This window comes from Actinia tenebrosa, unplaced genomic scaffold, assembly GCF_029948245.1.
Source record: "Actinia tenebrosa isolate PJP-AT-01 unplaced genomic scaffold, QUT_ActTen_1.0 PGA_scaffold3__52_contigs__length_22856419, whole genome shotgun sequence".
Lineage (NCBI taxonomy): Eukaryota > Metazoa > Cnidaria > Anthozoa > Actiniaria > Actiniidae > Actinia > Actinia tenebrosa.
This window is the reverse complement of record NW_028292580.1, coordinates 15581392-15600015: the sequence shown is the minus strand read 5'-3', so window position 1 is coordinate 15600015 and position 18624 is coordinate 15581392. Positions and strand designations below refer to the sequence as shown.

The 18624-nt window shown below is 39.6% G+C and overlaps 1 protein-coding gene across 1 annotated transcript; it reads right to left on the bottom strand.

Moving 5' to 3' along the window:
* Positions 1-2257: 2257 nt before the first annotated feature.
* LOC116303276 (lysosomal leucine aminopeptidase-like) lies at positions 2258-13042 on the bottom strand. The gene is made up of 18 exons (XM_089035956.1): positions 13029-13042; positions 12735-12818; positions 11952-12050; positions 11791-11884; positions 11622-11709; positions 11448-11488; positions 10645-10770; positions 10037-10113; positions 9673-9743; positions 9315-9387; positions 8040-8200; positions 7723-7822; positions 6973-7051; positions 6303-6407; positions 5855-5897; positions 5145-5251; positions 4450-4512; positions 2258-2575 (listed from the first exon to the last, which is right to left on the bottom strand). The coding sequence occupies exons 1-18, from the start codon at positions 13040-13042 to the stop codon at positions 2258-2260; spliced, it is 1743 nt and encodes a 580-aa protein (XP_088892082.1).
* Between the last annotated feature and the right edge of the window lie 5582 nt (positions 13043-18624).

The window sequence follows — 18624 nt, the reverse complement described above, 5'->3', positions numbered from 1 at the left end:
CGAATACTACGGGGCGATTTGCTGGTAGAGACTTTTATTGGAAGGCCAAAAGCAACTTCTACAACTGAACTCCACTACTGGCTAACTGAACGCTTAGATATAGTTGTTTGTAGCCAAATTCTTTCATTAGGGCTGATGTTAGAGCATCGTGATAGGGCCCAGCGTTTGCATTCCTGAAGACTAGGACGGTAAGCATGAGGACATTTCATTTGAGATTGTAATTTGGTTTGTGAATTGTAATACTTTTTTAGATAAGAATGGCATTCAATGAGATGAGAAAAACCTGGTAATGAACTTAATCTCCGAATATTTTTACTTGTTTTTCGGAACGATTGAAGCAATTTAGACATGAAAGTTTGTTGATTCCCCGAGCATGTAGTCTTAATAGTTTGTTTGCGCCCTAAGGGCACATTTCTGAGTTTGAAAGATAAGTTTATAACCTGAGTGTCGTGATATAGAAAAATAGGTCTAGGGTTATATGCCAAGGTCAGTGAGGAGGGATAATAGGTTACGGTTTTGCCGTTAGTGTCATAGTCATTAAGCAGCAGTAAGGGGGACTCGCGGTCACCCCCCGGAAATATTACAAAGGTATTCCCTATCTTTTGTCTGAAATTACCGGTGACTCTATTCCTGAGGTTTCTGAAGATACTATGAGAAGGGCCGAGTGGATGTTTTGTCGGCTGGATAAGGATATTCCTTATTACCCTGACGTAATCTATGAGATATTTCATAAAATTGACCCCAACCACCCCCTCTTGGGATGGATTCCAAGAAGATAGTGGATCTTATGCCATAAGACGACGTTCGATATGTAAATTAAAACCCGTCTGGCTTTTTTCAAAACAAATATTTACTGAGCGAGCTTTCTTTGAAGCTCCTCTTTTGCTTCTTGGAATATCTTTTTCCGTGTTTCCTCGGACAAATCTTTGATGATTGTTTTTTTATTCCTGATGTCGGACTTTAGCTTCTCATATTTCTCCTCTTCGGCCAGGATAATCGAGAATTCGACGTCGTCTATTTTTCTGTCACGCAAAGCCTTAGAAACCAAGTCAGTAATCGTATTTACTTTTGCCCTAGACAGAGCTATTGTCGTGTCGTGCTTTGACATCTTGCCGGATAATTTTTTCATGACGCCCGTAGTAACGGCTGAGATAATGCCGCAGACGGCTCCGACGGCAGCCAAGGGAACCCCAGCGACTACTCCTGGCCCGGTAAGTGAAGTTGCAACCCCTGAGCCTGTTAGAGCGACAGATATTGACCCAGCTGTTATTGCAACCTTGTGCAAGACACTTCTGGTTCTGGCATATTTCTTTCTGACTTCTTCGTAGTGTTTTGTTTGCCCTTCGAGGTAAGCCAGTATTAGATTTGCTTTATTAAGCCTAAAGTTTTCAGCATTCATTTCATTGGGTGCCGTAGTATGATAATTGGGAATATCTGGGTAAATCTTAGGTGCCGATGGTATGACATCCATTATATAGTATGTACGATGCGTTTGGGAATGACATCGAGGAGCAGCCACATCATGACAATAGAGATAACTGGAATTGGAGGGCCTTTAGGAAGATGTTTCCGCATGCAGACCCTACTAAGTTTGAGCGTAGACCCGATGGTATTTATTACCAGGGCTCTAGGATGTACAGCAATAAGGATTTGAGTCCTAAGCCTAAGATTTTGCCACCTACTAAGCCTAACTTTCCTGCGAATTTGATGGAGACCGCCCTTAGCTACCCATTCTATGACGACAAGGGCGGCGCGGATGAGTTTGCTAAGATGGTTACCTCCCTGGAAATTCCTGTGACCAATTCGACGACCTTCGCAGTGACGGTCAGAGACGTCTTTAGAGAAACTGCCATGAAACACACGACAGGAAAAGAATCTAGGAAATAGTTATCGGGTCCTAGTATGCAATATTGGCCACAACAGTTAAACTTTGCCGTCTGGGCTGCCACTAAGGGATGTGGTATAGCCGCGAAAATGTTCCATATTCCTTTCCTAAGATTTCATGTTGCTTTTACCATTTAGTTTGACTGGTTAGTGTCCCGCTGAGCGGCTCGACCTGGGGAGCGAACAAATCCACCCCTAGGATTACGCTGATCAAATGGAATTCGAGGATCGTTTTGCCTAGAATTATATGATCTGGTATCGTTAAATCTAAAATCGTTTTGTCTAAAACCATTTTGACTAAAATTTGGATAACGACAATTTCGATAATGATGACCAACTCGCTTTGTGACAAATAATCTGTCCATTGGTAGTTCTATTTTCTCTGCCAAAATCTCCACTGCAGACGGGGGTTTGGGGGCGGTGCCCTATTAGAGATGCTACCCATGGAGCGTAATTCTTCTCGGATTATGCGTCTAATAGAATTGTCTTCGTTCTGTCCTGGTTGTGGGTTTTGGTTTCTCTGCTCGTAAGCAGCTACTCTAGGCTGAGAAAGTAATTTCTTATCCTCTAACTGTTTAATAAAATCTCGTTGTAAGGCCAAAACATCACTGGCCGTTAAATTATTATTTGGTGGTTCAGCAAGCGAATTTTTAATTCTGGCCGCGTTTTCGGCCTCTTCTAGTGACTTGGGCTGTTGCAAAATCACGTAATTCCTTAGATGGAGGCGTAGCCCCTGTACAAAATAATGTAATTGCTCGCCAATCGGTATAGCTAGTCGCTGGCAGCGTTTTCTTACGTCTACCGAATAGGCGTTTAAGCTCTCATTCGGGCCCTGCTTCCTCTGGCCTAGCTCTTGTCTTAAAACCCAGTTTGATGCTGAAGAAATGAAACGTTCTCTGAATGCTTGAGCCAATTGATCAAATGTGGTCAACCCGTTCTTATCTAGGGTCGAGTACCAAATTTCAGTCGTCCCACTAAGGGATAAAGGAAAAGCTTGGAGTAATTCCAAATTCTTCTAAAACATTACTGGCATCATCGCTCTCTCCAGAAAAAACGGGTGCCCGTGAAATTCCTGGGGGTCCCGTTTTTGGCTGGATTTCTAGTACGGCATTGCTTAAGGCTGTAAAAGAATTTGCACTCTCGGCATTTAAATCTTGCATATTTTTGCGAATGCCTTCCAATGAGGTTTTTAACATTTCTGAAAATCTATTCGTTAACGTTTCTAATTGTACTGGATTTGCTGAATCAGGACTGCTAGGACCTTGCTCTTCACTCATTTTGGAATTTGGTTTTGATTTTGATTTAGTTTTAGAATCAAGTTTAGACTTAGTTTTGCAAGACTTACAGATTGAATCCGTGTCTGATTCGTTTTCTGATTCACGTAATTTACAAATTGGTGCCCATGAATCTCCGGCTAGTTCATGACCTTCTATCATTTCAAAACTTAATGGACCCCTGAGTTACAATCACAATTCCTGTGGAGAAACTCCACTAATAAAAATGTCATCCGCATTAGAGAATATAGAATAAATATGGCATATAGCACTTGCGCAAAATTGCGTAATATTTATTGGTAAAAATCAAGAGACCATGGCTTATTGTGAAAATGCACATTTGTGCTACAAATAAAAATGAATATTGCCTGTGCTTATCACAATTCATTTAAACTTTAAGTCGTACACAATTGGAGACTATGGGCTTTGAAGATGAAAAGCATAAAGCGTGGAGGAGTCACAACTATGGCAGTAATGGCTGATTTTTAAAAAGCATTTGACACTGCAGGTGGCGTACAAAACTGTCTTAAATAAACTGGATGAACAAGGTTTTTTCAATTCTTTTCAATCATGGACTAGAAAACAGTTTGTCCTAATTTATGCCAATTATTCTGAAACCATCGATGTAAATCTTTGGTGTTCCACAGTGTTCTATAATTGGGCCTGCATATTTTTTCAACCTGTTTGGGATCAGTAACTTCATATAAATATGCTGATGACACAACTATATACACTCGTAAAAAAATTTTAAAACGAGCAATATCAGTGCATGTGACACTCTATTGTACAACACATCCTTGACAAGTAATCATTTTGGACATATGAATGTAACCTTTGTTTTAACCATACGAACACAAAGTAATGCTTTTTTTACTACAAAATTAAAGATATTCTATACGCATCATCGTAATGGACATCAAATAAACCTCACTATAAATGGCACCAAACGAGAAAGGAACAGTAACACTTGCCTCCTTGCATGGAACTGAATCGCAAGAAAACCGATAAAGTGGAACGATGATGTGCATTCTAAAATATCTATATATATAAGTGCTAAAGTACACTGTTTGTACTTTAAAAAAGCAAGAATCTTGCACCTTTTCATGCTAAAAAGCAACTAGCTGAAGTCTCTCAAAGTCTCGTTTTGTCAGGAATTGATTACAATGACGTGGTGTCCTACCCTATTTCAACTTATTCCAAAGAAGAAGTTTTTGCTTGGAAAAGCATTGATACAGAAAATATATACAAGTATTCAACGTATTTTCACGAAGCTGATAAAAGAGTGACGTACCTGAGCTGTTGGTCCACTGACGGCAGAAGACACCAAAGACTTACCCATAAAGAAATCTGTCACCTACAAATAAAGCAAAAATTCTGGATTCACTATCAGGCCAGATCTGACATGTCAAGCAAAATACAGTGGCGTAATGATTTGTTCAGCGGCAGCTTTTGAGACATTGCAATTTTTAAACCATCAGAGCGCCCGTAGTATATATACCACAGGAACTTTAAGATTTACAGAATCTACGACGGCGGCTTCAATAGGAAATGTAAATAACTCTTCTTTTTTGGGTTTCCCACCTTCAAAGTCTGTCTTCCTTGGAGGCAAGTTGACTTTACTGACAATTTTTTGAATGAAATCTCCAATTCATATAACACCAAAGAGAAATTGATTACAGTCGACGTCGCCGTCGTAGATTCTGTAAATGTTAGTAGCACGCTGTCGCAAATTTTGGCCAATCAGAGTGTGCGCAATCTATAATTTGTTCTGGGGGACAAAGCAAAAACCTTCTTTTCTTGCGCTACAAAAGTCCATGTTTTGTCCCCCAGAAACAATCCTCTAGGGGCTCAGTGCAAGGGGACTATATGATATATGAAAGCGATGGAACGACAAAAAACCTGCAATTCTTATACCAATTTTACAGAGTGTGCACACTATATTTCGAATATTCTACAACAAAAATAAAACCTAACATCTCTCCTTACTTTAGCATCGTAGCATCCACCAGCAATTGGATTTTTAGGATCAAGATCACCACGCGAACAAATAGCATTCATTGGATTATTGAACGCGTAGGGATCGTGCTTATAATCTAAGTAATATAGATCAAATATCGATTAGATAATCTAGTTTTCTTTCTCTCATCGTAATTTACATACAGCATTTTCCCACACATCCCCCTCCCCCGATCTTTGTTTTTCCACCTATAGTTGGAAGGGATAGAAGCGCGCTGTGCGGAACTAAAAATTCTAGTTTATTAACATGTAATATTTAGAGGATTTTCGTATGTGAGGGAAACGATCGGTATACACGACTTTCAAAAATGGCTGCCAAACTCGAATGGGACTAGGGACAATTGAATGGAAGCGAGGTAAGTAAGGCCTCATTAGTAAACTAAGTCTACTCAGTACGATATTTTGTGTCGAAGTCATTCAACCTTACTGCAATAGACTCTTCAAAGAACTCGAATTGGTGAAATGAATGACTTTGACACAAAATGTATGTATTGACTCCCAATATCGTAGATGTTATGACATGCTACATGACATTCCAATGCATTGTTTTCTTGTAATTAATCACGTACAGCGCGTAGTTATGATGTTACAATATGATGCGGAACGGCTACAACCAACAGTACGTGTATGAGATTTCCTATCATTTCCCAGTCATACCCACTCTACAATCGTGATCATACCGTTATAACGCATGATATGTTTCATGGATTCCATGTCATTGACCTGAAAATAATCCATATAATGTTTGTTCGCAATATTAATGGTATACAGTCGCAATGAGCAACAACAACAACAACAACAACAAAATACAGCAAAAAAAGGTCCCCTGGCAGGACTCTTTTTATTGGCGCATTCGACTTTTAGTGCAACTTTTGCGGCGATCACAGCGGCTTTTGACGATTGCCCCTAGTTTACTTGCGTTATATGCGCGTTACAGTGAACTTGCATCAAGAGTTGACTGATTAAAAGTAACGGGTCATAAGAATTACGGGCCTTTTAGGGTATTAGGGCAAAGATTGGCAAACTGATTTTATTGCGCGCGTAATGCAATCATCGTCAATAACTGATTTCATATGTCTACAATGGAGGAGAATGAGGGCAGACACTTTCTTCGATAAGGCTGCTTACCGTTGCTTGATCTCGGCGGAATATCTTGGCTCGAGGTGCCAACTCATATGAGTAAGAAATACCATGTTTTCTCACAAAGTCAGGATAACCACTTAGATTATAGATCTATAGGAAAAAAGAGTGAGGTAGGTAGTACACTTTCGATATTAAGATAAAGCCACAATATTGCGCGCAGAAAATATTTACAAACAGTCAGTAATGAAAGAACATTATTGAGGCATGAAAAGAGATCGCAGAGCTTAATAAAATAGCGTTACAATTAATAGTAATGCAGTATTTGTTGAGCGCAGTAATTTTACTTGGGAGTAGGGGCAAGGCATCATACTGAATTCTAGTTGTCTGATTACTGGAGCAACAGTGTGTCAAATAAAGAGTGTGACAATCTTTATACATGGCCATAACACCCATAATCTGTATACTCGATCGTCCAAAGGAATGCCTACAGTATTGCGCAACATTAGTATTGTGCGCACAGGGATAGATCTAGGATTTCGGCAAGAGGGGAAAGTGCGGAGGGGGGGGTTGAAAATTGTGGTCTAAATTTGCATTAGGTTTTGTAATATTTCAGGGTGTTTGATAGCCTTAATGGCCAACGACAAATAATGGGTTGATGTATCTTAAAAATTCAGGTAAGTACATTTGTGTGCATTTTTACTTTCCTTCCAATTACCTTTTCATAAAATGGAACATTGTAGGATGGCCAGTATCCAAGCCTTAAGATAGCTGTCTGGTCACCACTGGCTACACATCTATGAAAAAATATATGTTTGTTTTTTTCTAATAACACAATGGAATAACCATTGACCACACATGCCCTCGGAAGCAGAAGTGCCATGAACGTTCTCGTGCACGCACAAGTAGCCCATACCCTGGTTTCTGTGCCACTATATTGCAGTAAATGTATATATATGTGCTTAATAATAAATCACTTTTTTCGAAGACGTTTGGACAACTTTATTTTTTATCTCTAGCTTTCGATCCGAAAAACTTGGGTTTCCTGTTGCTCGGGTTGCAAGGGTTTTAGCCTTTAGTATCCAAAGTAGGAAGCGCACTGCTCAACTACATGTAACTATCTCCATCATTTCCAAGCATATATAGCAACTGTGACGTGACTGTCATATGTCGCTTGTTAAAATAAAAGAAACCAGAGAAAAATGTTTTTGCCATGTTAAATCAGATCCGTTCAAGGTATAATAGTGATATGTCATCGTATTTCAATGGAACTAAAACAGCTAAGATCGAGAGCTTTGCACCCCATAGAGTGAAGGTATTTAACCCGTGAAATAAAAATTATTAGTCAACGTGTAATAGTCAAATAGACACAAAAGAAAACAATGGTCTACTAAAGTGTGTTAGTCTAATGCCTATTTCACTGGTTTAATAACTTCACTCTATATATTTATGATATGTTGGTACTTACGTAGGTATCTGTTCCACGACCCATAGTGCGCCATCGTGCAGGGTTTTGTTCAGTTCAACCAGTTTTAAATCCAGTATCATGTACTGATTGTTATAAGTTCCTGTTAAAAAATAGTGGCAAAAAATTATGATAGAACTAGAAAGAAAAATAGAAAGGAAGAGGAAGGAAGAAAAAAAGGAAAACTCGACCAAGAATTTTTCTGGGCAGAACGGTACATAACAAACTCACGGGAACCGTAGTAGGGGTGGGGTGCGGGAAATTTAGCTCATAATAAGCCTCTTTCTTTTTGTTTGTGTCGTTTGTAACTAGAAAATTACCTGAGTTGTATAATTTAAAAGTCTCAGCCCACTCCTTCCCGCTTCTTGCCATCAGATTGGATAGGCGCACTCTATGCCAGGCCAGTAACGACTGAGGCTTTACAAACTCATATAGTGATTTGTTAAAAACGTTATTAGTCGTTTGAAGAAGTATCAAACCACTGAAAAAATAAAAACGAAAATACATTTTGTGATCTTATGTCGGACCCTATACAATCTTTCATTGCTTTGATTTATACTGGGCCCCCTGTGTTAAAAGATATATTTCCCGCCATTTTGCGACATTCGGGCGCGCCCGCGCACATGGTTGCAACAAAGATGGCGACTCTCGGCGACAACCGGAAGACAACAAAATGGAGGATATTTTGCGTGTTTTTTTGTGATTTTTTGGGCCAAAAAACCCCGAGAAGAACACAATAAAAAGTCCAAAACCTCCAGAACAAATAACAATGCAAGGTAAAGTCGAATACATAGTTTTAAATGGGTTGAAAGCCTATTAATCGGTAAGGCCGAGGGCGAAAGTCGAACTTTAAAAACTCATTAAAAACAATTGATATCAGGTGATAATGAGGCGGCATTCTTTGATGTAATTAAGTTCGGTGCATGGAAAGTTCGACGCTTGCCCTAGGCCTAAACTATTCTTATGTGGACGTTTTCCTTCGTATTGAAGTTCTGGAACCATGAAATAGTTTTACACTAAGTGCCTATTTTCACCATTTTTGGGTATGCCAAATTTCAATTGCTGGAATGCTTCCTATCCCATGAGAACAATAAAACAAAAAATGAAAATATTTGGCTGCCAAGTTGGTTGAAATGGCACTATAAAAAATAAAACACGAAGACCTATGACGAAGACTAAATGCTTATAATGTCACATGCGCCTCCGAAATAGGGTTGGGGGAAAACATCACTTTCAACTCATCATTCACTCCCTTCCCAATATACTTTTAGAATAACCTACAAATCAAATATGCATTATACTTTATAGCTTGTTAGGCTGTTCAGTCCAGAATGATAGTTAGTTGCATGTATAGTCCTCACTTTTATTACTTATTTTATGATAACCTTATTTTTGACTCTTTGATTTTGAAAAACCGAAAATCACATTCCTGTGCTAAGGAATGACCCCTGGACTAGATAGGAAAACATTATTTACTGGACCTATGCTCCAAAGGAATGAAGAGGATGAACTCCCCACCCCTCCTCCTCCCCCTCCCCCCAAACCTCCCCACACCCAAACAAATGAAAAAATACTAATATTAACTGAACATTTACCTGTCCATTATATAAAAATCATCTAAAGATTCCAAGAGTCCAGGATAGCTAGAAAATGACATCCTTCGAGCTCCTAAATATATTTGATAACAGTAATGATTAGACAACTTCTGAATTCCAACTATACAATTCATTGCATGAAGAGCCATGCTGTGGAAAATTAATGCCACTGTTTGACCCATTTTTCTTATTAATTCTATTACTTTTTAATTATAATAAAAAGATTATTATTGGATTGTAGATTATAATGTAATGTAGTATACCATAGCAGGGCTAGCAACACATCATCAACAACCAAGAACTAGGAGAAAAATGAAAGCAATATATATATATGTTGATAAGTTTATAAACATAATACCTGTACTGATTTCTTGTATGTTGAGGTTATAATGCTTGTATATCCTAAGCATGGCCCTATATCTGAACCAACTACATATTTAAAGAAACAAATATTGATATTAATGACAAATATTAATATAAACAAACAGTGTGCTTCATAATTTGCACAACCAACTCCCCTGTACTTATTTTAATGATTTCTTTGGTCAAAAAGTTACATTCAAACAATTTCCTCTTAAGTTCTTAAAATTTTCATAAGCAAATATTAAATATATAGATTAACTCTACAAAAAAAAAGTAAATTTTATTCAAGTTTTTTACACACCAGAGCTGGTTAAATCATATATGGTTAATGTTCATTAATATAACTCGACTGGAATTACCTTGCATGAGATGCAAATATGTTCTCATAGGCCGGCAGCACTTTGATTAATGCTGAGCAATGACCACTTGTAAATATCTGCAATTGTGAGATATGACTGATACAATAAGTAAAAAAACTAGGGGTTAATAATAAGTCCTACAAAAAATTATTAAAAAAGAATTTTTTTATGAAGTTCCACTATCCAATAATTGCTAGTTACACATGGGTGGATCCAGGGTGTGCAGGGGGTGCCCCTACTTTGAGGTAACAAATACTGGTTTTTCCTTTTGATTCTAAGGGGTGCACCCCCACTGAGTTAACTTTGGGTGAGGCACCACCCCCTGAACAAAATCCTGGATCCGTCCCTGTTACATGTATGAATACCAAATAAAAATTTTGGGATAAATGCTGCAAATTTTGGTGTAAAATATTATTTTTTCTTCCAAGATGCAGTTAACTGACATCCAGTTAAATCTAATCAACCCTTTTTCCAGATTTTCAAAAAAAAAGCTCTCTCAAAACTCAGAATTGGGGAGCATAAATTATATTTGAAAGTTATAGGCATGCTTTTGCTATCCATACTATTTCAAAAGCTGAAAATCTGAAAAAATTTATTTATTTTATTACCTGAGATAGTATTTGCTTTTCAGTCATGTGATCCCAATCTGGCATAGTTTCAGGTGACAGAGCTGTTTTAAGGTCAATCAAGTCTCCAACTCCATTCAGGACTTGGAATGCAAAAGAATCCAGTGGCTATGTGAGAAAGTATCAGGTTAGAATCTAATGATTTTTATTACCATAGTGCTTATCCTCTCCCCTCTTGTATTTCTTGTTTGCATATTTTATCCCTACATGAGGAGGTTTGGGTAGCAAGAGTACCAAAGATGTAGGATCAAGCACTCATGTTTTGGTGCTAAGATTTCTGCCAAATCCACAAGTGGTCCAACAAAATAAGAAAAAAGGAAAATTTATGATATTTTTTATGATCAGACTTTCTGGGGGTGTGTGGTGTTGGTCACCATACCTCACCCCCCCCCCCCCCCCCCCCCCCCCGCTACGTCCCAAGGGGTAGGGTTCTCTGCTTACAAGCTATCAATCTAGAGCATGTTATTAGTTTAGTCAAATATTATATCAGTCCACGCCCATGTATAGTGAAAATTCCTGTAGTAAAGTCTATATTTAACTGCAAAAGTCTGTACACGGACAGTTTAGGCATGTACCTCTTAGGAGACTAACAATTGAATGGTACATGGAGAAAGTTACCATTATATCTCAGGACAATCTCATGATAGCCTCTAAAAAACATTGAAATGCAGCATATGTTTATACCTATTTTATTTCTTAATCATCCACTGATAATAAGCAGTTCATTCATTTTAGAGTATTTTGTATTGACAAGATTCATCTTTTGAAACATCAAATTTGATTACCTTGTCTGTAGCTGGATGTGCTTTGTAACCAGAAGTTAGACCTGAAATTGTATGCAAAAACACATCATCTCATATACTATGTCAACAAACCATATTTATTATACTCACCTGCCAGTAGACTAATGGCATTGCATTGAATTATGAAATGTATTAATGTGTGTTATTTACACTTACCATCAAACTGGGCCAAAATATTTCCCATTTGTCTCCAAAATGAAGATATATTTGAGCTCTTGGTAATCATGTCACTCATCCAATTATCCTAAAAAATAATAATGGTCAAAGCTTTCTTAGAAGTATCATCAATTTTAAAATCCTTTGGAACATGGAATACTGTACATACCTGATCAGTAAAAAATTGTGCCACTTTTTCAACTAGGGGATCATCATGCTTGAAAAATATCCCATATATATTGCTGTAATGGTCATTTATTTGTCTGAATGTGGAGAGGAAAATTAACACATGTACTTGATTTCTCTATCATAATTCTGATAGTTTTATACCTGGCTGTGAGTGCACCTTCTAAGAATCCTGCTGCATACATTATCTTGTGGTCTGAATATTTATTGCCTTTTCCTGCAACAATGTTGAGTTCACCCCACCTACATGTAACAAGTATTATGTTTATCACATGATAAGAATTATGACAATGACACTGTTTACAGGATGTTTTTGAAAATAATGTATACATGTAGTTTGTGACATACATTATGAGCATTAGGTTTTACAGCATTATTAAGGAATGGTTGATGCTTAGCGTGCATATATCCAGTTTTGCATGCACACCGGAGGTTGCTTAAGCACAAAAGAAGCGTAGAAGTCGTATGAGGTGTAGTGGAGTGCAACTCTAGCTTCTTGAGTGCTTAAGCAACATTCCCGTGAAGTGCATCCAGAACTGGATATATGCACAACTGAGCATTGATCATTTCCTTTATGGAATATAAAACCGTAAAAAAATATTTGTTGATCAAAAACATTTCAAATTTTGTTCTAACGAAATCTTCATTATATAGCGCACACTACAGAATCATGTCAGCACACACTATCCATTTTTGGATGCACCCTTGCGCACACTTATTAACCAATCAGAGAGCGGGTTATCGTGGCTATGTTATAAACTTCATTGACATTCGTGTTTTGGTTGTACTGGTAATGCATTTAGCTTGGTTCGGGTGCTTGAGGAAGTTAAATGAAGAGAACCTCAGAAAGTAGGGTACATATAATATCTGAATTTTTTATCATATACGAGTCATCTAATGTTATAAATAATGTTGGATTACACTCACCCAGTACTCATCAGGTTATCATCAAAAGTCCCATAAGCTGCTCCATTTATCTTGTCAAGTACACCAAACTTTACATTGTAAGACCTGTCATAAAGAAATGAAATGTCAGTAAATTTTGTGCCTATAGTAGTGTATGGTGCTGTATAACATATTTATAATAATCCGAGGGCTGTCTGTGGAGCACCTTAAAAAGTGGAGGGGGTGGGGCTAAGGTTTGAAAATACATTGGATTGCAATAGTGGATTTTAGCAAGAAGTGAAGAGGCTGTAGGCTTCCCAGCCCCTTGTCCTCCACGTTACTGTAACCATGATATTGAAGCCGGTAAAACAAACAAAAAATTATATAATATATATAGTAGAATTTGGTGTCTATAGAGGCTTTACATGATCACGTGACAAGCAAATGATTTTCTTTAAACATAACAAGACTACTTGAAAACATAATTTTGATTAAAGTAGAAATATAAACCAATCTAACGACTGGTAACGCGATCGAACTAACGACTGGTAACGCCTACGAACTAACGACTGGTAACGCGTACGAACTAACGAGTGGTAACGTGTACTAACTAACGACTGGTAACGCCTACGAACTAACGACTGGTAACGCGTACGAACTAACGACTGGTAACGTGTACGAACTAACGACTGGTAACGCGTACAAACTAACGACTGGTAACGTGTACGAACTAACGACTGCTAACGCGTACGAACTAACGACTGCTAACGCGTACTAACTAACGACTGCTAACGCGTACGAACTAACGACTGCTAACGCGTACAAACTAACGACTGCTAACTCGTACGAAATAAAAGCTACTAACGCGCACGAACCAACGACTGGTAACGCGTTACGAACTAAAAAGTGGTAACGAGTACGACCCAATAACGACTGGTAATGCGTACAAACTAACGACTGGTAACGCGTACAAACTAACGACTGGTAACGCGTACAAACTAACGACTGGTAACGCGTAAGAACTAACGACTGGTAACGCGTACAAACTAACGACTGGTAACGCGTACGAACTAACGACTGGTAACGCGTACAAACTAACGACTTGTAACGCGTACGAACTAACGATTGGTAACGCGTACAAACTAACGACTGGTAACGCGTACGAACTAACGACTGGTAACGCGTACGAACTAAGGACTTGTAACGCGTACGAACTAACGACTGGTAACGCGTACAAACTAACGACTGGTAACGCGTACGAACTAAGGACTGGTAACGCGTACGAACTAACGACTGGTAACGCGTACGAACTAACGACTGGTAACGCGTACGAACTAAGGACTGGTAACGCGTACGAACTAAGGACTTGTAACGCGTACAAATTAACGACTGGTAACGCGTACAAATTAACGACTGGTAACGCGTACGAACTAACGACTGGTAACGCGTACCAACTAACGACTGGTAACGCGTACGAACTAACGACTGATAACGCGTATGAACTAACGACTGGTAACGCGTACGAACTAACGACTGGTAACGCGTACAAACTAACGACTGGTAACGCGTACAAACTAACGACTGGTAACGCGTACGAACTAACGACTGGTAACGCGTACGAACTAACGACTGGTAACGCGTACGAACTAACGACTGGTAACGCGTACAAACTAACGACTGGTAACGCGTACGAACTAACGACTGGTAACGCGTACAAACTAACGACTGGTAACGCGTACGAACTAAGGACTGGTAACGCGTACGAACTAAGGACTTGTAACGCGTACAAACTAACGACTGGTAACGCGTACGAACTAACGACTGGTAACGCGTACAAACTAACGACTGGTAACGCGTACGAACTAAGGACTGGTAACGCGTACGAACTAAGGACTGGTAACGCGTACGAACTAAGGACTTGTAACGCGTACAAATTAACGACTGGTAACGCGTACGAACTAACGACTGGTAACGCGTACGAACTAACGACTGGTAACGCGTACGAACTAACGACTGGTAACGCGTACGAACTAACGACTGGTAACGCGTACGAACTAACGACTGGTAACGCGTACGAACTAACGACTGGTAACGCGTACGAACTAACGACTGGTAACGCGTACGAACTAACGACTGGTAACGCGTACGAACTAACGACTGGTAACGCGTACGAACTAACGACTGGTAACGCGTACAAACTAACGACTGGTAACGCGTACGAACTAACGACTTGTAACGCGTACGAACTAACGACTGGTAACGCGTACGAACTAACGACTGGTAACGCGTACAAACTAACGACTGGTAACGCGTACAAACTAACGACTGGTAACGCGTACAAACTAACGACTGGTAACGCGTACGAACTAACGACTGGTAACGCGTACAAACTAACGACTGGTAACGCGTACAAACTAACGACTGGTAACACGTACAAACTAACGACTGGTAACGCGTACAAACTAACGACTGGTAACGCGTACGAACTAAGGACTTGTAACGCGTACAAATTAACGACTGGTAACGAGTACGAACTAACGACTGGTAACGCGTACAAACAAACGACTGGTAACGCGTACGAACTAACGACTGGTAACGCGTACGAACTAACGACTGGTAACGCGTACAAACTAACGACTGGTAACGCGTACGAACTAATGACTGGTAACGCGTACAAACTAACGACTGGTAACGCGTACGAACTAAGGACTTGTAACGCGTACAAATTAACGACTGGTAACGTGTACGAACTAACGACTGGTAACGTGTACGAACTAACCACTGCTAACGCGTACGAACTAACCACTGCTAACGCGCACTAACTAACGACTGGTAACGCGTACGAACTAACGACTGGTAACTCGTACGAACTAACGACTTGTAACTCGTACGAATCTACGACTTGTAACTCGTACGAACTAAAAACTGGTAACGCGTACAAACTAACGACTGGTAACGCGTACGAACTAACGAATGGTAACGCGTACGAACTAACGACTGGTAACGCGTACGAACTAACGACTGGTAACGCGTACGAACTAACGACTGGTAACGCGTACAAACTAACGACTGGTAACGCGTACGAACTAACGACTGGTAATGCGTACGAACTAACGACTGGTAACGCGTACAAACTAACGACTGGTAACGCGTACGAACTAACGACTGGTAACGCGTACGAACTAACGACTGGTAACGCGTACGAACTAACGACTGGTAACGCGTACAAACTAACGACTGGTAACGCGTACAAACTAACGACTGGTAACGCGTACGAACTAACGACTGGTAACGCGTACAAACTAACGACTGGTAACGCGTACGAACTAACGACTGGTAACGCGTACGAACTAACGACTGGTAACGCGTACGAACTAAGGACTGGTAACGCGTACAAACTAACGACTGGTAACGCGTACGAACTAAGGACTGGTAACGCGTACAAATTAACGACTGGTAACGCGTACGAACTAACGACTGGTAACGCGTACGAACTAACGACTGGTAACGCGTACAAACTAACGACTGGTAACGCGTACGAACTAACGACTGGTAATGCGTACGAACTAACGACTGGTAACGCGTACAAACTAACGACTGGTAACGCGTACGAACTAACGACTGGTAACGCGTACGAACTAACGACTGGTAACTCGTACGAACTAACGACTTGTAACTCGTACGAATCTACGACTTGTAACTCGTACGAACTAAAAACTGGTAACGCGTACAAACTAACGACTGGTAACGCGTACGAACTAAAAACTGGTAACGCGTACAAACTAACGACTGGTAACGCGTACGAACTAACGATTGGTAACGCGTACGAACTAACGACTGGTAACGCGTACGAACTAACGACTGGTAACGCGTACGAACTAACGACTGGTAACGCGTACAAACTAACGACTGGTAACGCGTACTAACTAACGACTGGTAACGCGTACAAACTAACGACTGGTAACGCGTACGAACTAACCACTGCTAACGCGTACGAACTAACCACTGCTAACGCGTACGAACTAACGACTGCTAACGCGCACTAACTAACGACTGGTAACGCGTACGAACTAACGACTGGTAACTCGTACGAATCTACGACTTGTAACTCGTACGAACTAAAAACTGGTAACGCGCACTAACTAAAGACTGGTAACGCGTACGAAATAAAAGCTACTAACGCGCACGAACCAACGACTGGTAACGCGTTACGAACTAAAAAGTGGTAACGAGTACGACCCAGTAACGACTTGTAACGCGTATGACTTAAGGAAAAATAAGGTAATTCCATTTTTTTTTTCTTTTTTTGCATTGCGCATTTTTCTGCTCATAGGAGTAAAAGCATGGAACTTACACAGTTTCGCCATTTTCCTTCGACATATTTTTACTAAGAAACAATTCAATCGAAGCCCAATGGTTACAATGGTAAGCGACCACCTCGAGAATCCGAAAAAGTAATCGCAAGTAGAGCTGGTCGCTTACGAGAACTGCTCTGGTAAGCGACCACGCGTTAGAAAAATAGTGACTCGTCGCTTACGGGAGCTTTTTTAAAGCTTTTTTTAATGCAAAGTGCCGAACAACTACAAAAATTTTGTTATACTTTAACGGTGATTTTATATCCTTTGCATTACTGTCTTCAAATGAAGTGTTGAGTGATACTACAGTAATCAGGAATTCCCTTGGTGGTCGCTTACGAGAGCTAAAAACAAAAGGAAAACACACTAGGTAATTTCTGAAAGTGGTCGCGGTCCCTTACAGAAGCTTCGTATTACAAAGTTTGTATGGGGCGATGCAAACGGGGTTTCAAAATCGCGGTCGTAACTAGAGCTGGCCGCTTACGGGAGTGGTAGAAACCCGGAGTAGTCAATCGATAAAAATCGATAGAAATCAGCTGATTTGTATCGATTTTTATGGGAAATCGTTTAAAATCGATAAAAAAAATTGGTGTGAGTTCGATTTTTATCGATCAAGATTTGACAGCTTTAATTCGATCCAATAATGAGTACAATCATATAATCAGCTTTATTTCACGGAAAGTATTCGAAAATGTCGATGATAGTGCAATAGATTTTATAACTATTAATTCACAAGTAATGATATGTAGATCAGGCAGCTAATTATCCAAGTACTTTTGCTGTCTGTTCACTGATCACTATAACAAACTCCTAGTTAGTGTCAAGCTATGGTTACGAAAGAGTAATTGCCGGTGGTGTAAATCCGTAGCCACACGGCCCTCGTACGATCATCGATAGAAATTGTTCAAGACATAAATCGAAAAAAATCGATATGTATATAATCAATCAATCGATAAAAATCGATACAAAAATTTAGTGTGAGTTCGATTTTTAACGATTGATCGATACAATCGATATCAATCAAATCAGCGGTATCGATTGTTATCGATTTATCGATTGGCAAAATCGATATCGATTTTTATCGATTGACTACTCCGGGTAGAAAGGAGAGCTTCGACTGTATTCTTCTTATACACTAGTCAAGCCAAGTTCTGTAATATTTTACTAATACGTGTACCCTAACATTACTTCTATTTAAATGGGCTATCACCTTGAGCCACCGATAAATGCCTGGATGGCAAACATTCTATGTAATCCAGAATCTAAATGTAGTCTGGAAGACATCACACATTTATACATTGTAATCCATTCATTGTAACATGAGTCACTTCAAACTAATTGAGACACTGGCTAATCTCCACATCATGTCTGGCAGCTCCGGAAACGTGGTCTGAAGCATTGTCCAGATAATACCTTTGGCCCCTTTCGCAAGTTGTTCTATTCTCGGTTTTCACCCACGTGACTTGGTGCATGACAACGGTTGCTAACCGCCATATTGGTGCACAACATAGTGTAAACAAAAGAGATTCATCACAATCGAGCGACTAAAAGTCAATATTTTCAGCACATTTTCTATA

Excerpts from the sequence above, each read along its gene's own strand:
- LOC116303276 (XM_089035956.1), bottom strand. Across the intron at positions 10,114-10,644 it reads AAAAGCAAATACTATCTCAG|ATATTTACAAGTGGTCATTG; the intron begins GTAATAAAATAA and ends TCACAATTGCAG. Across the intron at positions 7,052-7,722 it reads GTCGTGGAACAGATACCTAC|ATGTGTAGCCAGTGGTGACC; the intron begins GTAAGTACCAAC and ends ATTTTTTCATAG.